This window comes from Hypanus sabinus, unplaced genomic scaffold (assembly GCF_030144855.1).
Source record: "Hypanus sabinus isolate sHypSab1 unplaced genomic scaffold, sHypSab1.hap1 scaffold_1290, whole genome shotgun sequence".
In the NCBI taxonomy this organism is placed as follows: domain Eukaryota; kingdom Metazoa; phylum Chordata; class Chondrichthyes; order Myliobatiformes; family Dasyatidae; genus Hypanus; species Hypanus sabinus.
In genome coordinates, this window is record NW_026779357.1 from 15,228 (window position 1) to 39,338 (window position 24,111).

Here is a 24,111-nt window from a genome sequence, read left to right on the forward strand (position 1 = left end):
GAAGGGAAGGTATAGTGCGCCAATGGCAGGAGAAGTCGAGGAAACACGAGTTTTGAGGGGAGCTGTTCACGTTACTCGGAGGGAGGGGGCTCACTGAGATCGGTGGGTTTTGGGAGTTTGTCCTGGGCCCGTGGTTTCTCGCAGACTGAAGTGCCGGCGATGAGCAGGAGCAGTGGGAGTGTCCGTCATACAAACCAGGAACAAACCGGGAGATGTAAATCTACAGAACAACAGAAGCTCTGTATGAGTGAAACAAATCACTCCGACATTCCTTCTACCCGCCCTCCTTCTCCACTTCCTCTTTTCAATTCCATTCGTCTCTCTCCCCATTCGACTACTCCCGCCAGCTATCGTCTACATTCCTTCTCCCTCATGCCTCCCTTTGCTGCACTCCGCTTTCTTCTCTGTAACACCCTCTCTCTCCTTCCTATCCTCCGCTCCGCTCCATTCTATCTCTCTCCCTCTCTTCCTCACTTTCAACGCGTCCACATTTCTCCCTGTCTCTCCCAATTTACTCTCCCTATATTTCTCTACTCATCTTCCTCATCCTTTCCCGTTTTGCCATCTCCTTCGCTCTTATTTTCCCTTCCCTCCTTCCACTCCCATCACTCCCAGCTTCTACCTTCCCCTCCACCCACTCAGTCCACTGTCACTCACTTCTCTCACGGCCAATACACTATCTCCCCCACTCTCCTTCCCCCTCTTTCTCCCCACTCTCACTACTCTTCACAGCGCCACTCTTATCACTGTGGGCCGCCCTCTCACACACTCTCAATCCCTCTCCACGACACCTCCCCCGCACCCTGCTCTCGGTTCCTCTGCATCAGCTGTTCAGCTCGAGTTTGTTGGCGTCGGACTGACTCCCTTGACATAACCGGTTTCCTTTGACAACTGTTGCTTCTCCTTCCTGAGCTCAGAGACGCAGAGGATCCTCCACAGGATGGACGACAGCGAGACTTACATGAATAAGAAACCCACAAATACAGGTTCATGGTCTCCTTCAAGAGGTGATTGGGGCAGAAAGTCGGAGGGAGGGAGTCTCAATCTGAGACTGATTCCGAGAGCGTGTGATGGACAGAATGGATGGAAACCACTCTGCGTTTGACCCCGGGCGTTTGTGACGGCACAGTGGGGAGGGAGCATCACCATGTGTCTGAGCACAGGTCTGTGAGACGCAGCAGTGGGAGATTCGCTCTGTGTTTGACCCCGGGAGTATGTGAAGGAACGGTGTGGAGGGAGATTCACTCTGTGTCTGACCCCAGGAGAGTGTGATGGGACGGTGTGGATGGAGATTCACTCTGTGTCTGACCCCGTGAGTATGTGATGGGACGGTGTGGAGGGAGATTCACTCTGTGTCTGACCCCGGGAGTGTGTGATGGGACTGTGTGGATGGAGATTCACTCTGTGTCTGACCCCGGGAGTATGTGATGGGACGGTGTGGAGGGAGATTCACTCTGTGTCTGACCCCGGGAGTGTGTGATGGGACGGTGTGGAAGGAGATTCACTCTGTGTTTGATCCCGGGAGAGTGTGATGGGACGGTGTGGAGCGAGGGTCACACCGTGTCTGATCTCGGCTGTCAGTGCTGGGTCAATGATGAGAGAGCCTCAGCCAATTTCTGAACATGCTGTATCTTGGCCTAAGGTCAAGACCCTCTCTGTGCACCAGGTCCGTAGAGATGGAGGTCAGCTTCATTATTTTGCCTTGACTGTGTTCATACAATGTGTCCTTTCCTGTCGAAAGACCTCAGGGCAAACTGACAGATGACCATTTAGATTCAGTGTTTGAGAATATGTCGGAGGGAGCGCGCAGGAGAGTCGAGTATGAGGAGCAACGTAAGGGGGGGGGGGGGTCTGTGACAGTGGCGCGCTTAGGGAAGGGTGGATTGGATCGGCCGGCATAGGATGGCGGTATCGAGGCAGCAGTGTGGAGTGAGGTGCAGAGAGAGTGGTGTGGGAGAACGGAACGCCATGGGAGGGGCAGTGCTGTGGAAGTGTCGTGGTCGGGGCGCTGGGGTGCAAGGGTGACTGAGGGGTGAGCGTTGAATACTGCAAAAGGAGGCAGCGCTGTGGAATGGCAGGTATATAATGAGCGCCGTGGGAAGGGTGGTGTTTAGAGAGGGGATTGAGAGATGCCGTGATGTGGGAGACCTCCAGAGTGTATTTTTAATCCCCCCTCGCCTCTTCGCTCTCCTCTCCCCCCTCTCTCTCTTCACAAGCCTTATCTCGTCCCACCTTCCCTCTTGCTTTTTCTCTCACGCTCATTCATGTTACCTTTCTCTTCTCCCGTCGATCCCCCTTTTCCCATCTCATCCACTCTCACTTCTCTTGTCCTCACTCTTTGCTCTCTCACTATTCTCCACATGCTGTCTCTCTCTAACGCCCCTCCCCTCGCTCTCAGTCCTTCAACCACTCTCTCCTCCGTACACCCTCTCCCCCTACCCTGTCTCTCATGGTATCGTTCCCTCTATTCACTCTCTCCAAACCTCTTTACCTGCCCCTTCCTTTCCATCCTCTCTTGCCTCCCTTGCACACTCATTCTGTCCGCTGTCTAACTGTCTCCCAGTCTCTCTCTACTCCTTCTTCCCCATTAAATCTTCCCTCTCTCATTGCTCACTTTATCATTCCTCTTCGCTCGGTCACCGTCTCCCGGTCTCTCACTCTCGTTCTCCCTTCTGCACTCTTTCCCTCACTATCTCACTCCGTTTAACTCTTCCGACCTCCCTTTTCCACATTTCTTCACCCTTTCGTTTATATTCTCTCACCCCTCTGTTTCACTTCTGAATCCTACTCTCTGCGCTGACTACCTCATTCCTTCACCTCACTTTATTCCCTCTTTCTCCCCATCTCTCCTTGTTCTCTGTTCCCATTCTATTCCATTTTCCCGTCCATCGCCTCTCTTCGATCACCCCTCTCCCAACCACTCCATCCATCCATTTCAGCCTCTCTGTCTTTGTACTCCGTCTCGCTTCCCCCGCTTGCCCATTTCCCGTCATCCCTCTCGCTGTCCCCAACCTTCTCTTCCCTCTCTGTCTGTACTCTCTTCCTTTCCCTCTGTATCTCACTGTCCCCGATTCTCCACCGCGCTCACTTTTCCTTGTCTATCTCTCTCTCGCAGACCAGCTGACATCCACATACACCGAACTGAATATTCGGGAAGTCGAAACCCTCATCAATATACAAACAGGTCAGTGATGCAACAACGATGTCATTCTGGAGGCCTCACATGTCATACACCCAAATGCCCAAGTGTGTGAGGCATTCGTGTCCATCAATTACCTGGCAGCTTGTTCCACAAACTGACGACCATCTGGGTAACAAACGGTTGGATCTATTTCCCCCTCTCTCCTTATACCTGTACGATCAGGCCGTCGATTGTCCAGGTCTAGGGGAAATAATTGCACCCATTCACTCTGTTGATGCTCCTCGTGACTTTAAATACCACTCAAAGATACCCCCTGCGCCTCGAGGAATAAAGTTCCAATCACCACAACCTCTTTACCGAACTCAGTCCCTGGAGTCCAGGCAACGTCGTCGTACATTTCCCCGAGCACTCATTTCCAGTTCGATGGTATCTTTCGGGGAAGAGAACGTCCAACACTGAGCACCGTACTACACGTGTATCCACGTCATGTACAAATGCAACATGTTCGCCTAATTCCTGTACTCAGTGACATTCTGTTGAAGGTCTGCGTTCAGGCACATTCTGCACCGCCCTGTATACTTGTGGCTTCACTTTCTGGGAACCGTGTTCCTGGACCGCGAGTTCGTCTGTTCTCCAACACTCCTTAGTGTTCCTCCGATACTCTGTGAAAGCCCAACCCTGGGCTGCCTGACAGAAATACCATAGTTCGCACTTAACAGATTTAAAATGCATTTGCTTCTGCTAGCGACGGGTTCCCAGTCCAAGAAAGGAACAGCAACATTAACCCTTTGCTTCTCACACAGAGCCAATTGTATATCTCTTGTATATCTTCATCTCTCGCCCTATTTCCTCTCTCCATCCATTCCTCTCTCTGATGTTCTGTCTCCACGTCTTTCCCTACTCACTTCCTCATTTCCATCATAATTCATCCGTCTCTCACTCCACCCCTTCATTCTCTACCTGTCCCTTGCACTTCTATTTGTCTCTCTCTCACATTCTCTTCCATTCTCTCCCAGATGGTCTGGACCCCACCTATTCTCAGCTGAACATTCGCCAAAATGAACTTCACGTCGCTAAGGATGAAGATCCTCCTGTTGCGTCGGGACTAGGAGAAATGCCAGTGACTGCTCAGGCAGGTCAGAGTTCACAATGATGACGCCATTCTGATGGTGGTTACGTGCTATACGCACAAGTATAGAAGTACTAATACATCTGAATCGACCATTTCTCTGGCAGTTCCTTCCAAAGATATAGCATCGCCTGATTAAAAAAAAATCACTTTAGTCCGCAGTTAAATCTCTTTCTACTATCACCTCAGAACTGTGCGTCCTGATCCTCGATTCTGCAAGTGTATATAAAATAACTCTGTGCATTCACCTTGCCTTGCCCCACGTTTTTTAAGCCTCTGTCAGTCACCCATGAAAGCCAAGGTATAAAATCCTAACCCCCCTCCCCCACATTAAATTCCCCAATCTGCCTGTTTAGTAGACTCTTCAATTTCACTAGTGTATCTGCCTCTACCACTGACTCGGGCAGTGCATTCCACGCACCAACCAATTTCTGGGTGAAAATCCTTCCTCTAATATCCCCCTGGAACTTCCCTCCCCTTACCATAAGACCATGTTCTCTTGTACTAAGCAGTGTTGCCCTGGGGAAGAAGCGCTGGCTGTCCACTGTCAATTCCTCTTAATATCTTGTAAATTTCTATCATGCATCCTGTCATCCTCCTTCTCTCCAACGAGTAAAGCCTTAGCTCCTTTAATCTCTGATCATAATTCATACTCTCTTAACCAGGCAGCATCCTGGTAAATCTCCTCTGTACCATTTCCAGTGCTTCCACTTCCTTCCTATAGTGAAGTAACCAGAACTGGGCACAGTGCTCCAAGTGTGGCCTAACTAGAGTTTTATAGTGCTATATTATTACATCGTTTCTCTTAAACTCTATCCCTTGACTTATGAAAGCTAACACCACATAAGCTTTCTTAACTACACTATCTACCTGTGAGACAACTTTCAGGGGTCTGTGGATATGTACCCCCATATCCCTATGCTCCTTCACACTACCAAGTGTCCTCTCATTTACTTTGATCTCTGCCTTGGAGTTTGTCCTTCCAATGTGTACCACCTCACACTTCTCCGGTTTGAACTCCATCTGCCACTTCTTAGCCCAATTCTGCATTGCATCAATATCTGTCTGCTATCTTCAAAAATCCCCTACACTATGTACAACACCACCGAACTCTGTATCGTCTGCAAACTTTCCAACCCGGACTTCTACCACCAGATCCAGGTCACTAATAAAAATCACGAGAAGTAGAGGTCCCAGAACAGATCGTTGTGGGTCACCACTGGTCACAACCCTCCAATCTGAATGTAATTCCTCCAACGCGGTCCTCTGCCTTTTTAGGCAAGCCAATTCTGAATCCACCTGACCAGCCGTCCCTGGATCCCATGCAATCCGACTTTCTAAATAAGCCTACCGTGTTGAACCTTGTGAAACACCTTACTAAAATCCATGTAGAACACAACTACTGCACTAACCTCATATATATGCCCGGTCACCTCCTCACAGAACTCTATCACACTTGTTAGAGACGGTCTGCCTTTCACAAAGCCATGCTGCCTGTCCTTTATCAGACCATGATTCTCAAAATGCCTACAGAATCTATCTCTAAGAATCTTTTCCCACAGCTCTCCTACCATAGACGTAAGGCTCACTGGTCTATAATTACCCGGACTATCCCTAATACAGTTTTGAACAAGGGGACAACGCTCGCCTACCTCCAATCCTCCAGTAACATTCCCGTGGATAACAAGGACATAACGATCCTAGCCAGAGTCACAGCAATCTCTTCCCTCGTGGAGCAGTCTGGGCAATGTTTCGTTAGGCCCCGGGGACTTATCCGTCCTAATGTATTTTGCCAACTCCAGCACCTCCTCTCCTTTAATATCAACATGCATCAGAACATCAACCTGACTCATATTGTCCTCACCGTCATCAGGTTCCCTCTCAGTGGTGAATACAGAAGAGAAGTATTCATTAAGGACCTCGCTCACTTCCACAGCCTCCATCCCACTTTTATCTTAAATCAGCACTACTTTCACGCCTGTCATCCTTTTGATAATTAAAGAATGCCTTCACATAATTGAAGAATGCCTTGGGGTTTTCCTTTTCCCTTCTTGCCAAGGCCTTCTCGTGCCTACTTCATGCTCCTCTCAGTCCCTCAATAAGCTCCTTTGTTACTACCCTATATTCCTCAATAGACCCATTTTATCCTTCCTTCCTAAACCTCATGTCTGCTGCCTTCTTCCACCTGACTAGATTTTCCATCTCACTTGTCACCCATGGTTCCTTCACTCTATCATTTTTTTATCTTCCTCACCGGGGCAGATTTATCCCGAACTTCCTGCAAGACATCCTGAATCATCGACCACATGTCCATAGTAGATGTCCATGCAAAAACATCATTTCAATTCACACCCGCAAGTTCTAGCCTTATAGCCTCATAATTTGCCGTTCCCCAATTAAAAATTTTGCTGCCCTCTCTGATTCTATCCTTTTCCATGACAATGCTCAAGGACAGGGAGCGATGATCACTGTCCTACAGATGCTCACACACTGACAGATTTGTGACCTGACTCTGCTCGTTACCTAATACTAGTTCTTGTATGGCATTTCCCCAGTGACATACTGTGACAGGAATCCGTCCTGGACACACTTGTCAAATTCTGCCCCATCTGCACCCTTGGAACTAGTCAAGTGCCAATCAATATTAGGGAAGTAAGGACACCCATGATAACAACGCTGTCATTATTGCACCTTTTCAAAATCTGTCTCACAATCTGTTCCTCGGTATCTCTGTTGCTACCAGTGAGTCCATACAAATACCCACAGTAGTGTAACTGCTCCCTTCCTGTTCCTGACCTCCACCCATACAGACTCAAAAGAGGATCCTGCTACATTACCCAAGCTTTCTGTAGGTGTAACAGTATCCCTGGCCAGTAATGCCTCCCTCCTCCCCTACCCCCTCTCTATCACTTTTAAAGCACTGAAATCCAGGAATAATGAGAATCCATGTCTGCCCTGGTGCCAGCCAAGTCTGCTTAATGGCCACTACATCATAATTCCATGTATGCAACCACGCTCTCAGATCATCACCTTTGTTCCTGATGCTTCTTGCTTTGATGTGTACACACATTAGCCCTTCTACTTTACTACCTTTACAGCATTTATTCTGCTTCTCTATCCTCAAAGCCTATCGATATGTTATATCTGGTTTTACTACATGCACTTCTTTCACTGCACGATCGCTCCGGGTCCCATCCCGCTTGAAATTTAGTTAATCCCTCCCGAAGCATGCGAACAAACTGCAAGCTTATCAAACGCGTATTGTGTAATCTGTTACAAATGTTCGATATAGTTGACAAAGATCCTTGGTCCCACTAGCGACATTCTGGTAAACATGGCTGGGGTCCGGCCTCCAGTCTGAGAAACGAACTTCAACCATCAAACTTTGCTCCCACCGCCGAGTCAATTTTATATTGTATGATCAACCATGATATCAGTGAATAGCGGTGCTGGCTAGAGGACCGAATGGCATACTCCTGCACCTACTAACTATTGCGTATTGTCTAGATCCAGTCAGCCATCCCTCCTTTTGTCGTACACCAACTTTCAGAGCGGTAAACCATCTGGGAGCGTGCTAAATCTGTGTATATTACATCTACCAACCTGACCGGATCAGTCCTCCGCAGTCTAACAAGTCAGACAGATCTCTTTCATATCATCTTCCAGAGCAGTCTACTATCTGAACACTTGTCGATAGGCCTTTTCAACACTACGTACGATACACCCACTACCCGTGCTTGATCTGTCCTCCCTGTCAAATTATCCGACAACTCTCTCTAGGTCTCACGCAATCTAGTATCTCCTTTCCCCCACTATCTTCCACACTTCATATTTTCTCCTCGCCCTCCTTGTCTAACCACTCCATTCTTCTCCGTCCCTACCGATGTACCTTCCTTCCATCTTCCAGTGGGATAAACAATCTGGGGACCTGTCAGTCAGCGTACCTTATGTCTGCCCATGCGCACCAATCAGTCAGACAAATTTCGCTGTGCCTCCCACCATTTTACAGAGTAGCCCACCGACTGGAACGGTTAAATGTCTTATAGAGTTCCCTATTCTCTCCTTCCCTGTTCTCATGAAACGCCCTGGTTCCTCACTCACAATATAGAAACTGCTTCACCCGTGACCGCAAGTAACTGCTGAGCTTTGTTCCTCACTCACAATGTCGAATCCGCTTCACCCGTGACCGCAAGTAACTGCTGAGCTTTGTTCCTCACTCACAATGTTGAAACAGCTTCACCCGTGACCGCAAGAACCTACTGAGCGTTTTGGAAAGAGCTGAGCCTATCTCGGAAACCCGCGTCCCTTCCATGAACTCCCTCCCCAGATCCTGGTGCCTCGATGAAGCAGCCAGCAGCATCACAGAACAACCTCCAGCCACGCCGGCCATTCTGTCTTCTGCACCTTCCCATCGGAGAGTAGATGCGAAGGCATGTCTCACTCGGCTGAAGGACAGCTTCTACCCCAGAGTTATCAGACTATTGAACCGTCCTCTACCATACAAAGTGTACTCTTGACCTCGCAATTTGCTGTCCCTTTGCCGCTGCATCTTATTCTATGCACATTCTCTGTGACTGTCACCGTTTATTCTGCATTCTGTGATCGATTTCCACTGCAGCACTACCATGAAGTGATCGGTATCTCTGGATGTAACTGGCACCTCTTCTGTCTGTGATGTACGTGAATGACCCCGATGACAGTTTAGAGGAGCGGTTTGGTTAGAAGGTCTTGAGTAGTCTCCGGAGATGTTGAACGGGAGGTCCGACAAAGGTTTATACGATCACGAGAGACATAGACTGAGTCTCCAGACAGGACCTTTAACCAAAGTTGAAATGTCTAGTACAAGAGTGAATGCATTCGGGACAACATTGTAGGCCAGTTTCTGTACTCTGCTGGGTGGTCTCTGCTCTCTACCTCGAAATAATAAAACAATTCACTAACTCTCAAAGGCAGGACATCATAAAGACACAAAGCCTACTTGAATATCCAGATTTGCATCCGCAACATTGCCACGAACAGCAGCAGTCGGAGGACGGATCTATGGACTACACCGTAGTCTTGGAGTTCCAACCAGCGACCGCCGCTCTCTGAGGTCTGTACACAAGATAACTCTGAGCCCAAGTTCCTAGTTCATTATGAATCCCAGTCATCGCAATCTTGTGAATGTATCTCCCATGAAACGGACGTGGCCAAATGCCCGGTTAAAACCATGTGCCTAACATAAGCGTGTAAACGTGATCCCTTTCGATAGGGAAGGTCCTGTCCCACCAAATTTGACTTTCCAGATCGCAGAACCTCATTCTTACCCGGAGGAAACTCCGTTTGCCATTTCCCCATCCATCTACAGCTGATTCCCTTCCCATTTAATCAATCAGCGATGTTCCACACTTTCCACAACACCAGCAATCTGTGCGCCGGCAGCGATTTGCCAAATGGGCAAGGGTAATTCGGACCAGCTCGTTGCGGTCAGTGGCGGGAATTGAACCCGGGAGTCTGGTACAGTAAACCACCACGTTCCCGTACCGCTTTTCCTCTTGCAATCAGCCACAACACAAAGAAACACAATGGAGGGCAAAAATCACTCCAACATGTTAGTCCCCAGAAGACCGTGGTATATCCAGTGTGTGAAAATTGTTCAAAGCTTGCAAAAAACACAACTATGAAAAACAATAAAAACAACCTCTCGCATGACTTCTCTCACTCTCCCTCTGTCCCTCTCCATCTCCGTCCCATTCCCCCCTCACTCTACCCCTCTGTCCCTCAGTTGCACTGCCGCTCTCACTCTTGTCTCTCCCCATCCACTCAAAACCTCTCTCCATCTTTCTCCCCCACATTCTCTCCCATTCTCGCCTTGTTCTGTTCCCCCATATCTATACAATATTCCCGCCCATTACATCGCTCTGTTACCCTCCAACCCCCCCCCCCACACCACATCGATCCGTTATATGTTCTCATTCCCACTGGGAATCCTCTTGACCCCTCCCTTCCCCTCTCCCTCACCTTCTCCCCTTAACTCTCAGCCTATTCGCTCCGTGTCACCTCTCTCTGCTTTGTCTCCCTGTCCTCACACCCACCATTCTCGACCACCTTCACTTTCTCACCCTCCCTCACATCCTCTCTCTTTCCTTCCCAGACAGTCTAACATCCTCCTACACAGTACTGAAGCTTGGGACAAATGAACTTCTCATCGATGAAGATGAAGACACTCCAATCGCCTCCGGACCCGCCACACTGTCAGTGACTGCCCAAGCAGGTCAGAGTTCACAGTATTAACATTAGCATGAAGGGGTCACATGCTATACGTACAGATGTTTAAGTTCTAATGCATCTGCATCGACCATTTCCCCTGGCAGCTCGTTCCATTGACGGAACACAATCTCAATATTGAAACATATCTTCACTCGTGTCCCCAGATGCACCACCTTCTACAGTCAACTGATCCCTGTGGGGTCCTGGTTCTCAATTCTCAAAACCTAGATAGAACAAAAAACGACTCTGTGCATTCACCTTGTCTGTGCCCCATGTGCTTTTAAACAACTGCACAAGGTCACCTGCGCGTTCCGAGGTATAAACTGACAACCCGTCTAACTTATCTCCACAATTCTGTTACTCGAGTTCCTGCAATGTCATCGTAAATCACCTCTGCACTCTCTCCAGCTCAGTGGCATCTTATCCAGAGCAAGACGACGGCAACGGAACAAACTACTCCAAGTGTAGCTTCACTAACGACTTGTACAATTCCAATGTGACCTCCCTACTCCTGTACGCATTGCCCTCACTGATGAAGGGCGGCGTGTCAGACGTCTTCCCCACCACCATGTCTAGCTGTGACTTCACTTCCTGGCAACCGTGCACCTCGAGCCCTGGGTCCCTCTGTTCCACATCACTCCCCAGGGTCCTTGTCTACCTGTGACTGCATTTTCTGGGAAAAGTTCACCTTGAGCCCTGGGTCTGTCTGACCCACATCACTCCCCAGGAACCCTGTCTACCTGTGACTGTACTTTCAAGGACCGTGTACCTGTAGCCCTGCGTCAGGCTGTTCCTTAACATTTCCCAAGTTTCCTTCCTTGCATTGTGTAAGTCCAACCCCGTTGTTTGTCCTCCTGATATACGATAGCACAAAATGAATTGCATTAGCCCCTGTTCAGCCACATTCCCCGGCGAATCGAGATCCCACTGTAAGAGATAACTGTTTTCACTATTTAAAACGCCGTCAACGTCAAAGTCGTCTGCAAGCTCACCTGCCGTGTATTGTATAAACTGTTATAAATGGTCGATATATTTGAGAAAGATCACTGGTCCCACCGCCGACCGCCCGTGAACACCTCTAGTGACGGGCTTCCAGTCTACGAAATTAACTGTCACCCTAGACCTTGTCGCCGAGCCATTCTTATATCAAATCAGCCATCCCTGCGTGTGTCCCACAGCATCGCCCAGAGCAGTATGTCATCTGGGACGTTATTAAAATCTGTATACATTGCATCCAGCATCTCGTCCTAATCAATCCTCCGCAATGAAATTAGCCGTACAGATCACCTTGGGTTCCACAACATCTCCACATCAGTCTACCATCTGAGCCCTTGTTAATAGCCTTGGGCAAGCCTCTGTGTGGTACATCTACTACCAGTTTCTGGTTTGTCATCCCCTGTCAAATCCGCACGACAAATCTCCCTGGGTTTCACGCCACCTGTCATCTCCTTCCCCATTGTCTCCTCTGCACTCACTACCTTTCCATCGCTGGCCCATTTGCACCGCTCCATTCCTTCTCCGTTTCTCCCTACATTCCTCTCTCGCATCTTCCAGACTGATCTACCATCTGGGATCTTCATACGGGACTTGTCAAGCGTCCCTTATGTCTATCAATCCGGACATATCAGTCTTTAAACCCCCCATTCAGCCGAGTAGTCTACCGGGGGGGGGGGGGGAAAGTGTCTTATTGTCTTCCATTTTCACCATTTCTACTACCCTGTTCTCATGAAAAGTCTTGGTTCATCACTAAAATTATAAACACTGCTCCGCCCATGACCACAGGAAACTGCCGAGCGTTGTGGAAAGAGCTAAGCCCAGTTCTGAAAACAGCTTCCCCCCATGAACCCGTTCGACACATACTGCTGATTCTGTAAAGCAGCCAGCAGCATCAAACAACCTCCTCCACCCACCCCGAACCTTCTCACTTCTGTACACACCCATCGGAGCTGCTCGGAACATGTGCCTACTTTAGAAATTACATCCTGTTGCACATAGCCCTCTATGTCTGTAAGCACCATGTACCTTTCCAGGAGTCTCTTGAAAGACCCTATTGTTTTTGCATTCACCACCGTTGCCGGCAGCCCATTCCACTTACTCACCACTGTCTGCGGAAAAAAGCCTACCCCTGACATTTATTCTGTACCAACTTCAAACCACATTTAGGCTCTGGGAGAAAGCCTCTGATTATTCACACGATCAATGTTTCTTATCATCTTATACACTTCTATCAGGTCACATCTGATCCTCCTTCGCTCCAAGGAGAAAAGGTCCAGTTCACACATGCTCCCCAAAACAGGCAGCATCCTTGTAATCTCCTTTGGACTTTCTCTATAGTTTCCACATATATCCTGGAGCGAGGGGACCAGAACTGAGCAGAGTACACCCAGTGGGGGCTGGCCAGAGTGTTATATAGCTGTAACATTACCTGTTGGCTGGTCAATTCAATCCCACGGTTGATGAAGACCAATGCACCATATGCCTTTTTAACCACAAGTTAAACCTGGGCAACGGCTTTGAGTATCCTGTAGACTTTGATCCCAGGATCCCGCTGATCTTCCATACTGCTAAGAGACTTACTATTAAGTCTATATTCTAAAATCATATTTGACCTAGAAAATTTAAGCACCTCATACTTCTCTGAGTTGAACTCCATCAGCTAATTGTCAGCCCAATTTGGCATCCTATCAATGTCCCGCTGTCAGCTATGACAGCCCTCCAGACTATTCTCAACACCCCAACCTTTTTGTCATCAGCAAATGCACTAACATATCAATTCACTTCCCTATCCAGGTCATTTATAAAATCCAGGAGGGAAATGGGACCCAGAATAGGACCCTTGAGACACACCACTGGTCATCGATTTCCATACAGAATATGACCCGTCCAAAACGACACTTTGCTTTCTGTGAGAAAGCCAATTCTGGATCAACAAAGCAAGGTCCTCTTGGACCCTTTGTCACCTTACATTCTCAATAAGTCTTGCATGCGGTACCATATCCAATGGCTTACTGTAATCCATATACACTACATCTACTGATCAACCTTCATCAATGTGTTCAGTCGTATCCTCAGTATATTGATTCAGGCTCGTAAAGTACGACGTGTCTTTGACTAAGCCATGCTGACTATTCCTAATCCTATTATGCCTCTCCCAACTTTCATAAACCCTTCCTCTGAGGATCTGTTCCAGCAACTTACCAACAACTAGAGTAAGTCTATCTGATCTATAATTGCCTCGGCTACCTCTACTCTCCTTTAATGGGGAACGATATCTGCAAACCTCCGATCCTTCAGAACCTTTCCCGTCCCCATTCATGATGCTTATAGATGCTGCCTGGCATGCTGGAGTGTTCCTGGAAGTTCCAGCATCTGAAGATTTTATCGTGTTTGTGTTTTTAAACTCTTTCTTAACCTACTTGTTCCTATCCCTCTCCAATGCAATGGTGAAGGAGATAAAACTGCTTTATCTATCTCCAAAATGCTCTTCCACTGAGAGACATGACACCTAACCAGGTTCATTTACCAATATCAGATCAAGTACAGACTCTCCTCCTGTACGTTTATCTACAATTTGCGTCAAGAAAATTACAACCTCTATCCTATCGAAAACCCTTGATCCAGGGAGATGCCAATAAGTATTCGGGAAATTCTAATCTTCCACCACGACAACTCTGTTATTATTACAGCTTTCCTGAACAGGTCTCCCTATCTGTTCCTCGATATCGTGTAACTATTCTGTGCTCGATAAAAAAGTCCAAGTAGATTTAGTAACCCCTCCCCGCGGCTAACATGAGACTCAGTAGACAATCCCGCGATGACTTCCTCCTTTTCTGTTGCGGTGACACAGACTCTGATCAGCAGAGCCAGGGCCCCAGAACATTTGCCTCACTCACTGTCCTTTCCGAAGCATCCAAAGCCTGGTACATGTATGTCTTATTTTGATTTGTCCCAGCAAAGTGTAGCACCTCATATCTATCAGCATTGAAGTCCATCTGCATTCTTTCAGCCCACTCTTCTAACCGGCCTAAATCTCTCTGTAAGCTTTCAAAAGCAACTTCATTATCTACAAAGCCACCTGTCTTAGTATCATCTGCAGACTTACTATCCAATTTACCACCCCATCATCCAGATCATTAATGTACATTAAAAACAACATTGGACCCAGTACAGATCCCTAAGGCACACCACTAGTCACAGGCCTCCAACCGACAAATAGTTATTCACCACTACTCTCTGGCATCTCCCATCCAGCCACTTTTAAATGCATTTTACTACTTCAAAATTAATACCTAACGATTGAACCTTCCGAGCCAACATTCTGTGTGGAAATTTGTAAACGGCCTTACTGAAGACCATTTCGACGACATAAACTGCTTTACCCTGGTCAACTTTCGTAGTGGCCTCTTCAAAAAATTCAATAAGATTTGTCAAACACGACCTTCTACGCACAAATCTATGCTGACTGTTTCGAATCAGACCTTGTCTTTCGAGATAATTTTATATACCACCTCTAAGACTACTTTCTATTAATTCACCCACCACTGACGTCAAGCGTACAGGCTGATAATTGATAGGTGTACTCCTAGAACTATTTTTTAAATAATGCAACCACATGAGCAATACGCCAATCCTCCGTCACCATCACCGTTTCGGAAGATATTTGAAATATTTCTGTCAGAACCCCTGCTATTTCTACACGGACTTCCCTCAAGGTCATAGGGAATATCCTGTTAGCAACCGGAGACTTATCCACCGTTATGTTCCTTAAAAGCTTCAGTACTTCCTCCTCTTCAATCATCACAGTTTAACTAACTACCCTACTTGTTTCTCTTACATTGCACTATTCAATATCCTTCTCCTTAGTGAATACCAAAGAAAATAAATTATTCCAAATCTCCCCCATCTTTTTCGGCTCCACACATAACTGACCACACTGATTCTCTAAGTGACCAATTTTATCCCTCGCTATACTTTTGGTGTCAATATAACTGTTGAAACACTTCCGATTTATCTTCAACTAACTTGCCAAAGCAACCTCATATCTTCCTTTAGCTATTCTAATTCCCTTCTTCAGATTTTTTTTACATTCTTTATATTTCTCGAGCACCTGATTTACTCCATGCTGCCAATATTTATTGTCGTTCTCTCTCTTTTTCCGAACCATGTCTCCAATATCCCTCGAAAATCATGGCTCTCAAACCATTAACCTTTCCTTTCAACCTAACAAGAATATAAAAATTCTGTACCATCAAAATTTCAACTTTTAATGACTTCCTATTCTCTATTACATCCTTCCCATGAATCAAATTGTCTCAGCCCACTCCTACTAAATCCTTTCACATCTCTTCAAGCAGGCCGTTTTTCCAATCAAAAATATCACCCTTGATCCAGACCTTTCCTTATGCAAAATTATATTGAAACTAATGGCATTGTGATCAGTGGTCCGGTAGTTCTCCCAAACACATAGCTCCGGCATCTGACCTCTATCAATATCGAAAAAGAGATCCAACTTTGCTCCTTCTCGAGTTGGTACTTCCATGTATTGCTTCAAAAACTATCCTGCACACATTTTATAAATTCCAAACCATCCATCCCTTTTACATAAATGGACTTCCCGGTCTAAGTGTGGAAAATTATATTCTCCCACAATCACAACCTTGTTCTTACTACAAATATCTGTTATCGCCTGACAGATTTGCTCCTCTAATTCTCGCTCCCCATCAGGTGGTCAATAATATACCTCGGGAAGTGCTACTATACCTTTCCCATTCCTCAATTCCACTCACATAGCCTTCTAATCTATTCTGTCAAAACACCGCGGAAATATTTTCTCTGACAAGCAATGAAATACCTCCCCCTCTTGCCCCTCCGATTCTATCACACCTGAAGCAACGAAATCCAGGTATATTTAGTTGCCAACCACACCCGCCGTGCAACCGTGTTTCAGTAATAACTACAACGTCATATTTCCTGGTATGAATCCATGCTGTAAGCTAATTCACTTGTCTTAAAATGCTCCTAGCATTAAAATAAATGTATTTAAGAAATTCTGCACATCTTACTCTCTGTGTATCCGTAATGGTGCAAACAACTTTACTATCTTCTTTTTCTTCCTTCTCCCCTACATCTTCGGACTAGCGTACCCCTTCTCTATCACCTCCCTATCCTCCCTCACACACTGCTCGTTTTCACGATTTGTGAACTACTATCATCTCTTCTGGTCTCTTCAATTTGATTCCCACCCCCAACCGTTCTATTTTAAAGACTCTCCAATACCCTTAGCAAATCTCCCCGCCAGGATATTTGCCCCATTATGATTCAAGAGCAACCCGTCCTTATTGCACAGGTCACACCTGCCCCAGAAGAAGTCCCAGTGATATAGAAACTTGAATCCCTGCCCCTTGCTCCAAAGCCTCAGCCACGTATTTATCCTCTATCTCGTTCCATTCCCGCGCTCACTGTGGCATGGCACAGGTAGTAATCCCGAGATCCTTCTTCTTAACTGCCTTCCCAACTCCCTATGTTCTGCTTTCAGAACCTCCTCCCTTTTCCTATCTATGCCATTGGTGCCGATATGTACCACTACCACTGGCTCTTCACACTCCCAGTTCAGGATATTTGGACGCGATCAGAAACATCCCAGACCTGGCACAAGGGAGGCAAGCTATCATCCGGGTCTCCCGACAGCGTCCACACCATCGCCTATCTGACGCCCTAACTATCGAGTCCCCTATTACTACCGCCTTCCTTCCCCTATCCTTCTGGGCTACGGGGCCGGACTCTGTGCCGGAGGCACGGCCACTGTTGCTTCCCCCAGGTAGGCTGTCACCAACCACCCCCCCCCCCACCAACAGTACTCAAACAGGAGTACTTATTGTCAAAGGGTACAGCCACTGGGGTACTCTCTAGTACCTGACTCTTCCCCTTCCCTCTGCTGACCGAGATCCACTTGTCTGCCTCTCGTGGCCCTGGTGTGACCACCTGGCTGTAACTAATCTCCAACATCTCCTCACTCTCCCTGACCAGACCAAAGTCATCGAGCTGCAGCTCCAGTTCCCTAACCCGGTCCCTTAGGAGCTGCAGCTCGGCGCTCCTGGCGCAGATATGGACGTCCTGGAGGCTAGGAGACTTCATTAGCTCCAACATCTGACACCGAGAACAACAACCTGCCCACTCACTCATAATTCCCCCTTTTCTCAAATAACAGGAAAAACTGAAAACCAGACCTGCCTTGCCTCGCCTGATTCCGTCTAAGCCCCTTGAGCGAAAGCCCTTAAGCCTTCAATCTGCTCCCGGCTCACTCCGTTGCCCGCAAAACGACGCTGCCCGCTGTAAAAGTCCGTGTTCCTTTTTAAATCTTCAACGCCTCACTGCACGACGTCACACGCCTGCGCAGTCCCGCCTCTCTTAACCCCGATGGGAAGAAAATTCAGAATGACTCCTGCAGCTCTCCGGTTCCGATTCTCAGACTTCCTTCTCCAAATAAACTCAAATCAGGATTTCTGTTCTCTATCACCTGACTATCCTCCCTTTCACACTGTCTCCCAACAGTCTCTATATAATATTACTTTATTGTCGCCAAACAATTGATACCAGAGCGTACAATCAACACAGCCATATTTGATTCTGCGCTTCGCGTTGCCTGGAGTGCAGAAGTATGTGTACAGTAGTACTGCGTCTGCAGTGGGTGAGAGTTCATTTGACCGTCTCTTCACTTCGGTTCCAACCACCCAGCAATTCTAGTTTAAAATTGCTTCTATAGGCTTTGCAATCCTCCTCGCTCGACTACTGGTACCCCTCGCATTCAAGTGTAACCCGCCCTTTTTGTGCAGGTCACGCCTGTCCAAAACGGGGACACATTGAACCCTGCTCCAGTCCCTCAGCCAGGCATTTATCATCCAACTCACTATATCACTGGACTCAGCGTCCACAGAGTCGCCTGCCTGACCCTCTAACTATAGAGTCCCCTATTACTGCTGTCGTCCTCTTCGCTTCCCTACCCTTCTGAGCCACAGGACCAGACCCTATGCCAGAGAAGCGGCCATAGTTGTATCCCATAGGAATGCCGTCACCCAACACTCCCTCCCTAACAGTACTCAAACCGCAGTACTTATTGTTAAGAGGGACAGCCACTAGGGTACTTTCTAATGTCTGCCTCCTGCTCTTCCCTCTCGGGACTGTTGCCTACTTATCTGGCTCCCAAGCCCTGGTGTAACTACTTGCATATTGCTCCTGCCTATCACCTCCTCAATTTCCAAGACCAGATGAAGGTCATCGGGCTGCATGTCCAGTTCCTTAAACCCGGTCCCCAAGTAGCTCCAGCCAAGGCCCGACTACTCTGTCTCAGATCTCTCCTTTGATTAACGCTCCACTCGGCAGTGTCTCCTTTTTGTGCCGGAACCTTCCCTACCACCCAACTCACAACTGGTGCTCCGGTTAGAGCCACTGACAGGCCACGCAAAATGGACTAACACTCTCAGAGCTCCTTTTGGAAACAACCGCCGCCGATAGACAACGTACGTTCCCGACCGGACTGTCCTCCTTCTATTTCTCTTTCTCTCTCTCATTCTCTCTCAGACGGTCTGAACTCCACCTACTCAGTGCTGAAACCACCGAAAGATGAACTTCACATCGATGCTCATGAAGATCCTCCCATTGCCTCGGGACCCGCCGAATTGTCAGTGGCTGCACAGTCAGGTCAGAGTTCACAATAATGACATCACTCTGAAGGGGTCACGTGCTTTAGGCAAAAGTGTTCAAGTTCTAATGCATTTGCATCGACCACTTCCTCTGCCAGCTCTTCCCAAAGACGGACCACTCTCTGGATAAAAAAAAAATGTTGTCACTCTTCTCCCCAGTTACATCACCTACAGCTATCACCATATCCCGGAGCGTTTTGGTCCTCGATTCTCCAAGCTAAGAGAAAAATGACTCTGCGTTCATCTTGTCCGTGCCCCGAGTGGTTTTGTACAACCCTGTCAGGTCACCTCTGCGCTCCGTGGCATTTAATCATAAACTGCCTGAATTATTTCCATAACTCAGTCACTGGAGTCCATGAATGTTCGTAAATCTCCTCTGTTCTGTCTCCAGTTCAGTGGCATCTATCCAAAGGAGGACAGGGAAACGAAACACTCTACCCCAAGTGTGGATTCCCTGAAGTCTGTACATTTCCAAAGTGACCTCCCATCCCCTGTACTCCTTGTCCTGACGGATGAAGGGCGGCGCGACAGAAGCTTTCTTCACCGCTCTGTCTCCCTGTGAATCCTCTTTCAGAGAACAGTGTCCCTGTAACCTTGGATCCCTCTGTTCTACAACACTCTCCAGCGTCCCTGTTTACCTGTGACTCCACTTTCAGAGAACCGTATCCCTGTAACCTTGGGTCCCTCTGTTCCACAACACTCCCTGGGGTCCCTGTCTACCTGTGACTCCACTTTCAGAGAACCGTGTCCCTGTAACCTTGGGTCCCTCTGTTCTACAACACTCTCCAGCCTCCCTGTCTACCTGTGATACCCGTGGGGTAATTCAGGCAGTTCTGCCGTTGCCCTGCGGGATGATCTGTTTTGTCTTGTCCTCGCCTCCGTGGGGCAAATCAGGCCGTTCTGCTGTTGCCTTGCCGGGAAATCTGTCTTGTATTGTCTTTGTCTCCGTCGGGTAATTCAGTCCGTTCTGCCATTACCAGATGGATGGTCCTGCCCAATCTTTGTGTGGAGTGACAGTTGAGTCCCGGCTTGTCGAATGATAAGTCCCGGCTCCATGTCTACATACTGTCCATGTTAGTGTCTTGTTAAAGAGGAGTCCCGACTTGTCGAATGATAAGTCCCGGCTCCATGTCTACGTACTGTCCATGTTCGTGTCTTGTTAAAGAGGAGTCCCGGCTTGTCGAATGATAAGTCCCGGCTCCATGTCTACGTACTGTCCATGTTAGTGTCTTGTTAAAGAGGAGTCCCGGCTTGTCGAATGATAAGTCCCGGCTTCATGTCTACGTACTGTCCATGTTAGTGTCTTGTTAAAGAGGAGTCCCGACTTGTCGAATGATAAGTCCCGGCTCCATGTCTACGTACTGTCCATGTTAGTGTCTTGTTAAAGAGGAGTCCCGACTTGTCGAAGGATAAGTCCCGGCTCTGTGTTGAGGTACAGTTCCTAGTCTGCCTCCAAGCTCCAGCCTCCGAGTTATTCAAGCGCCAAGCTCCCCAAGAACCCAAGCCCAAAGCTCGATCTCCAGGAACTCCAGCCTCAAGCCCCGAGCTCCAAGAGCCTCAAGCCTCGAGCTCCAAGAACCCCAATCTCAAGCCTCGAGCTCCAAGAGCTCCAGCCTCAAGCCTCGAGAAACAAGAATCCCAGCCTCAAGCCTCGATCTCCAAGAACTCCAGCCTCAAGCCTCGAGAAACAAGAATCCCAGCCTCAAGCCTCGATCTCCAAGAGCTCCAGCCTCAAGCCTCGAGCTCCAAGAACCCCAGCCTCAAGCCTCGATCTCCAAGAACTCCAGCCTCAAGCCTCGAGAAACAAGAATCCCAGCCTCAAGCCTCGAGCTCCAAGAACCCCAGCCTCAAGCCTCGAGAAACAAGAATCCCAATCTCAGGCCTTGAGCTCCAAGAACCCCAGTCTCAAGCCTTGAGAAACAAGAATCCCAATCTCAAGCGCCGAACTCCACGAATCCCAATCTCAAGCTCCAAGAACCCATGCCTCGTCACGTCTACGCCTGGTTTGGGGTCCGAACCCAAGTCAAGACTCGGTCCTTGTGCAGTCACGGGCTCGGAGTCCACGCCAAGGCTCCTTGCCCACAGTCCCTCTTCCTGGTCCTGCTTTCCTAGCCTAGTCTGCGACCTGTCCCGTCCGTTAGTCTGTCCCGTCTTGTTCTTAGTACTTTAGTGTCTGTGTCCTGCATCAACGCCCACCCAACCTTATGACACTGAGACCCACAAAATTCTGCAGAGTCGTCTACAAAGTGAAAAACAAAATATTGTCTTCCCTGTTCACCATGTCTACTACACTGTTCTCATGAAACGTCCTGGTTCCTCACTAAAAATATAATCACTGCTCCGCCCATGACCGCAAGAAACTGCAGAGCGTTGTGGAAAGAGCTGAACCTAGCTCCGAAACCAGCTTCCCCTCCATGAACTCTGACTGCACTTCCTGCTGCCTCGGGAATACAGTCAGCATCATCAAATAAATGGTTCCAGCCACCCCGAACAGTCTCTCCTCGGCACCCTCCCATCGGAGTGAAAATGGGAAATCATGTATCAGGTGGTTCAAGGACAGTTTGTACACGACAGTAATCAGACTACTGAACGGACACCTAATGCGATAAGATGTACTCTTGACCTCAAATCCTCCTCTTCGTGGCTCTTCAACCTTATAGACTGCCTGCACTGCAATTTCTCAGTAACTTTGATACTTTATTCTGCATTCTGAGATCGAGTAACCTTGTTCTCCTCCAATGAGGTGACCTGTAACTATGGACGTGGGTGGGATCTCCCCTGTCTGTGATGTATATAAACGATCTGAATGAAAGTATAGGTGCGTGGTTTGTTCTGTTTCTAGATGATAGGCTGATGGGTCTTGTGGATCGCTTAGAGGACCTGTAAAGACATGGATCAGTTTCTGATTTGTGATGGTAGGTCAAATATCCAGAGATAGCGGACTATTAAAGACAGAACCTTCAAGTGTGTTGTTCAGCACCGGGGTCCTGTAGACCTATGCATTGGTTCATCCATTCTGAGAGGATGACGAAGAAGGCTTATATCATTCTTGCCATTATCAGTTATACCAAGCTTATATCAGTTGGGGCACTGAGTTTAAAACTTCGGCTGTTATAATGCAACTTCATAAAAACAAAAATCACTGGTTAGGCTGAATCCGGCGTATTGTATACAGTTCTGGTCACCCCATTATCGGAAGGATGTCAGGGCGTTGGGGAGCCTCCGGAGAGGTTTAACAGGACTCTGCCGGGATTCGGTGCCACGTGTTACAACGAGAGGTCGGACACCTGGGTCGCTTCCTTTGGAGCCGAGGAGGCTCAGGGGAGATCTGACTGATCTCTGGAATCCGTCAGACACCTGTCAGCCTTTGCCAAGTTAAGTAATTTGGACTGTCGGGGATGAAGGCTGAAAGTAGATGGGATTGTGAGAGGGAGGGGTGATCGTGATGGTGGGATAGGGCGCGGATGGTGGGTGGAAGGGAGACCCAGTGGGGGATAAGGCTGATTTCACACACACTCTGAATGGGCTCTCTACAGGTGCGCAGAAACAGGAGCCGAAGCAGAACATCGGAAATCGATCCGTCCGTAAGATCTCCCTACTCTGTCTCGTTACGATCGGCCTGGTCGCGATGGTGGCCGGGCTTTCGATCTATGGTGAGTGGAACGGGCTCCGGGTGTAGTCATACCGTAAACAAACAGAGTCAAATGAAATGTTAGCGCAAAAAGCTCACTCTGACACCGACACGTTCCTCACCGTGACAGCGGCAAGACCCCCGCCGTGACACAGACGTTACCCTCAACATAGCATAGAGAAGACCCTTACCATTATTACGATAGTACCCTCACACCGTGCACGACAGTACACTTGCCGTGACACCGACACATCTCTCACCGCTACACTGCCACAGCCTTCACCGTGAGATCTGCACACCCTTCTCTGTGACATCGACACTCCCCTATCCATGTCACGCCCCTTACCATGTCATTGTCAGTCCCCCTCACTGTTACATGGACACTCCCTCTCACTATGACACTCCCAGCACAGTGATCCGGACACTCTCCACACCGTGACACCGACTCTCCCTTTAGTGTGACACCGCTACTCCCCTGAACGTGACACTGAGACTGCGAACTGTGACTCCCTTACACCGACACTCCCTCTCACCGTGACACTTACTCTCCCCACACCGCAACATTGACACACCCCTCACAGTGACACCACCACTCCGCTCACCGTGACACCAACACTCTCCTCACTGTGACACCGGCACAAACTTCTCCGGAACAATGATGCAACCTTCTGCGTGAAAGCAACACACACCACACCGTGACATAGACAGGCTCCTCTCTGTGAAACCAACATTCCCCACATTGTGTCACAGAGAGGTCAATCACTGTGACACTCACTGTGACATCGTCACACACCTCACTGTGACACAGACACACTGCTCAGTGTGACAACGACACATTTCTCATTGTGACACAGACAGGCCCCTCACTATGACAGTCACACATCCCTCACTGTGACATAGACACGCACCTCAGTGCGACACCGTCACTCCCCACACAGTGACATCGACACTCCTCAGACCTCGTCACATAGAGACTTCTCACTGTGACACAGACACTCCCCTCATCTGACACCGACACAACTCACACCTCACACTGACACCCTTTACTATCGCTGTCAGTATCACAGACTCGACAGTCTCTGATCACCTCCGACCGAAACTACCGGAGACTTTGGGAACAACATCAGGAGATGAACAGGACCCAGCATCAATATCAACAGCAAGTCCATGCATTGAACTCAACGCTTGAATCGAGGACATCCGAGAACTCTCTCCTGGATCTCTCTCAGAGAACCTGTCTGAATAGTCTTTCCGCTAAGAA

The 24,111-nt window shown here is 48.3% G+C and overlaps 1 protein-coding gene across 1 annotated transcript; it reads left to right on the plus strand.

Moving 5' to 3' along the window:
• The first annotated feature begins 1,790 nt into the window (after positions 1 to 1,790).
• Positions 1,791 to 24,108, plus strand: LOC132386767 (uncharacterized). Its single transcript, XM_059959099.1, has 8 exons — positions 1,791 to 1,833; positions 3,116 to 3,184; positions 4,159 to 4,278; positions 10,405 to 10,524; positions 19,098 to 19,217; positions 22,756 to 22,872; positions 23,910 to 24,019; positions 24,097 to 24,108. Exons 1-8 carry the CDS (start codon positions 1,791 to 1,793, stop codon positions 24,106 to 24,108), a joined length of 711 nt encoding a protein of 236 aa, XP_059815082.1.
• The last annotated feature ends 3 nt before the right edge of the window (positions 24,109 to 24,111 follow it).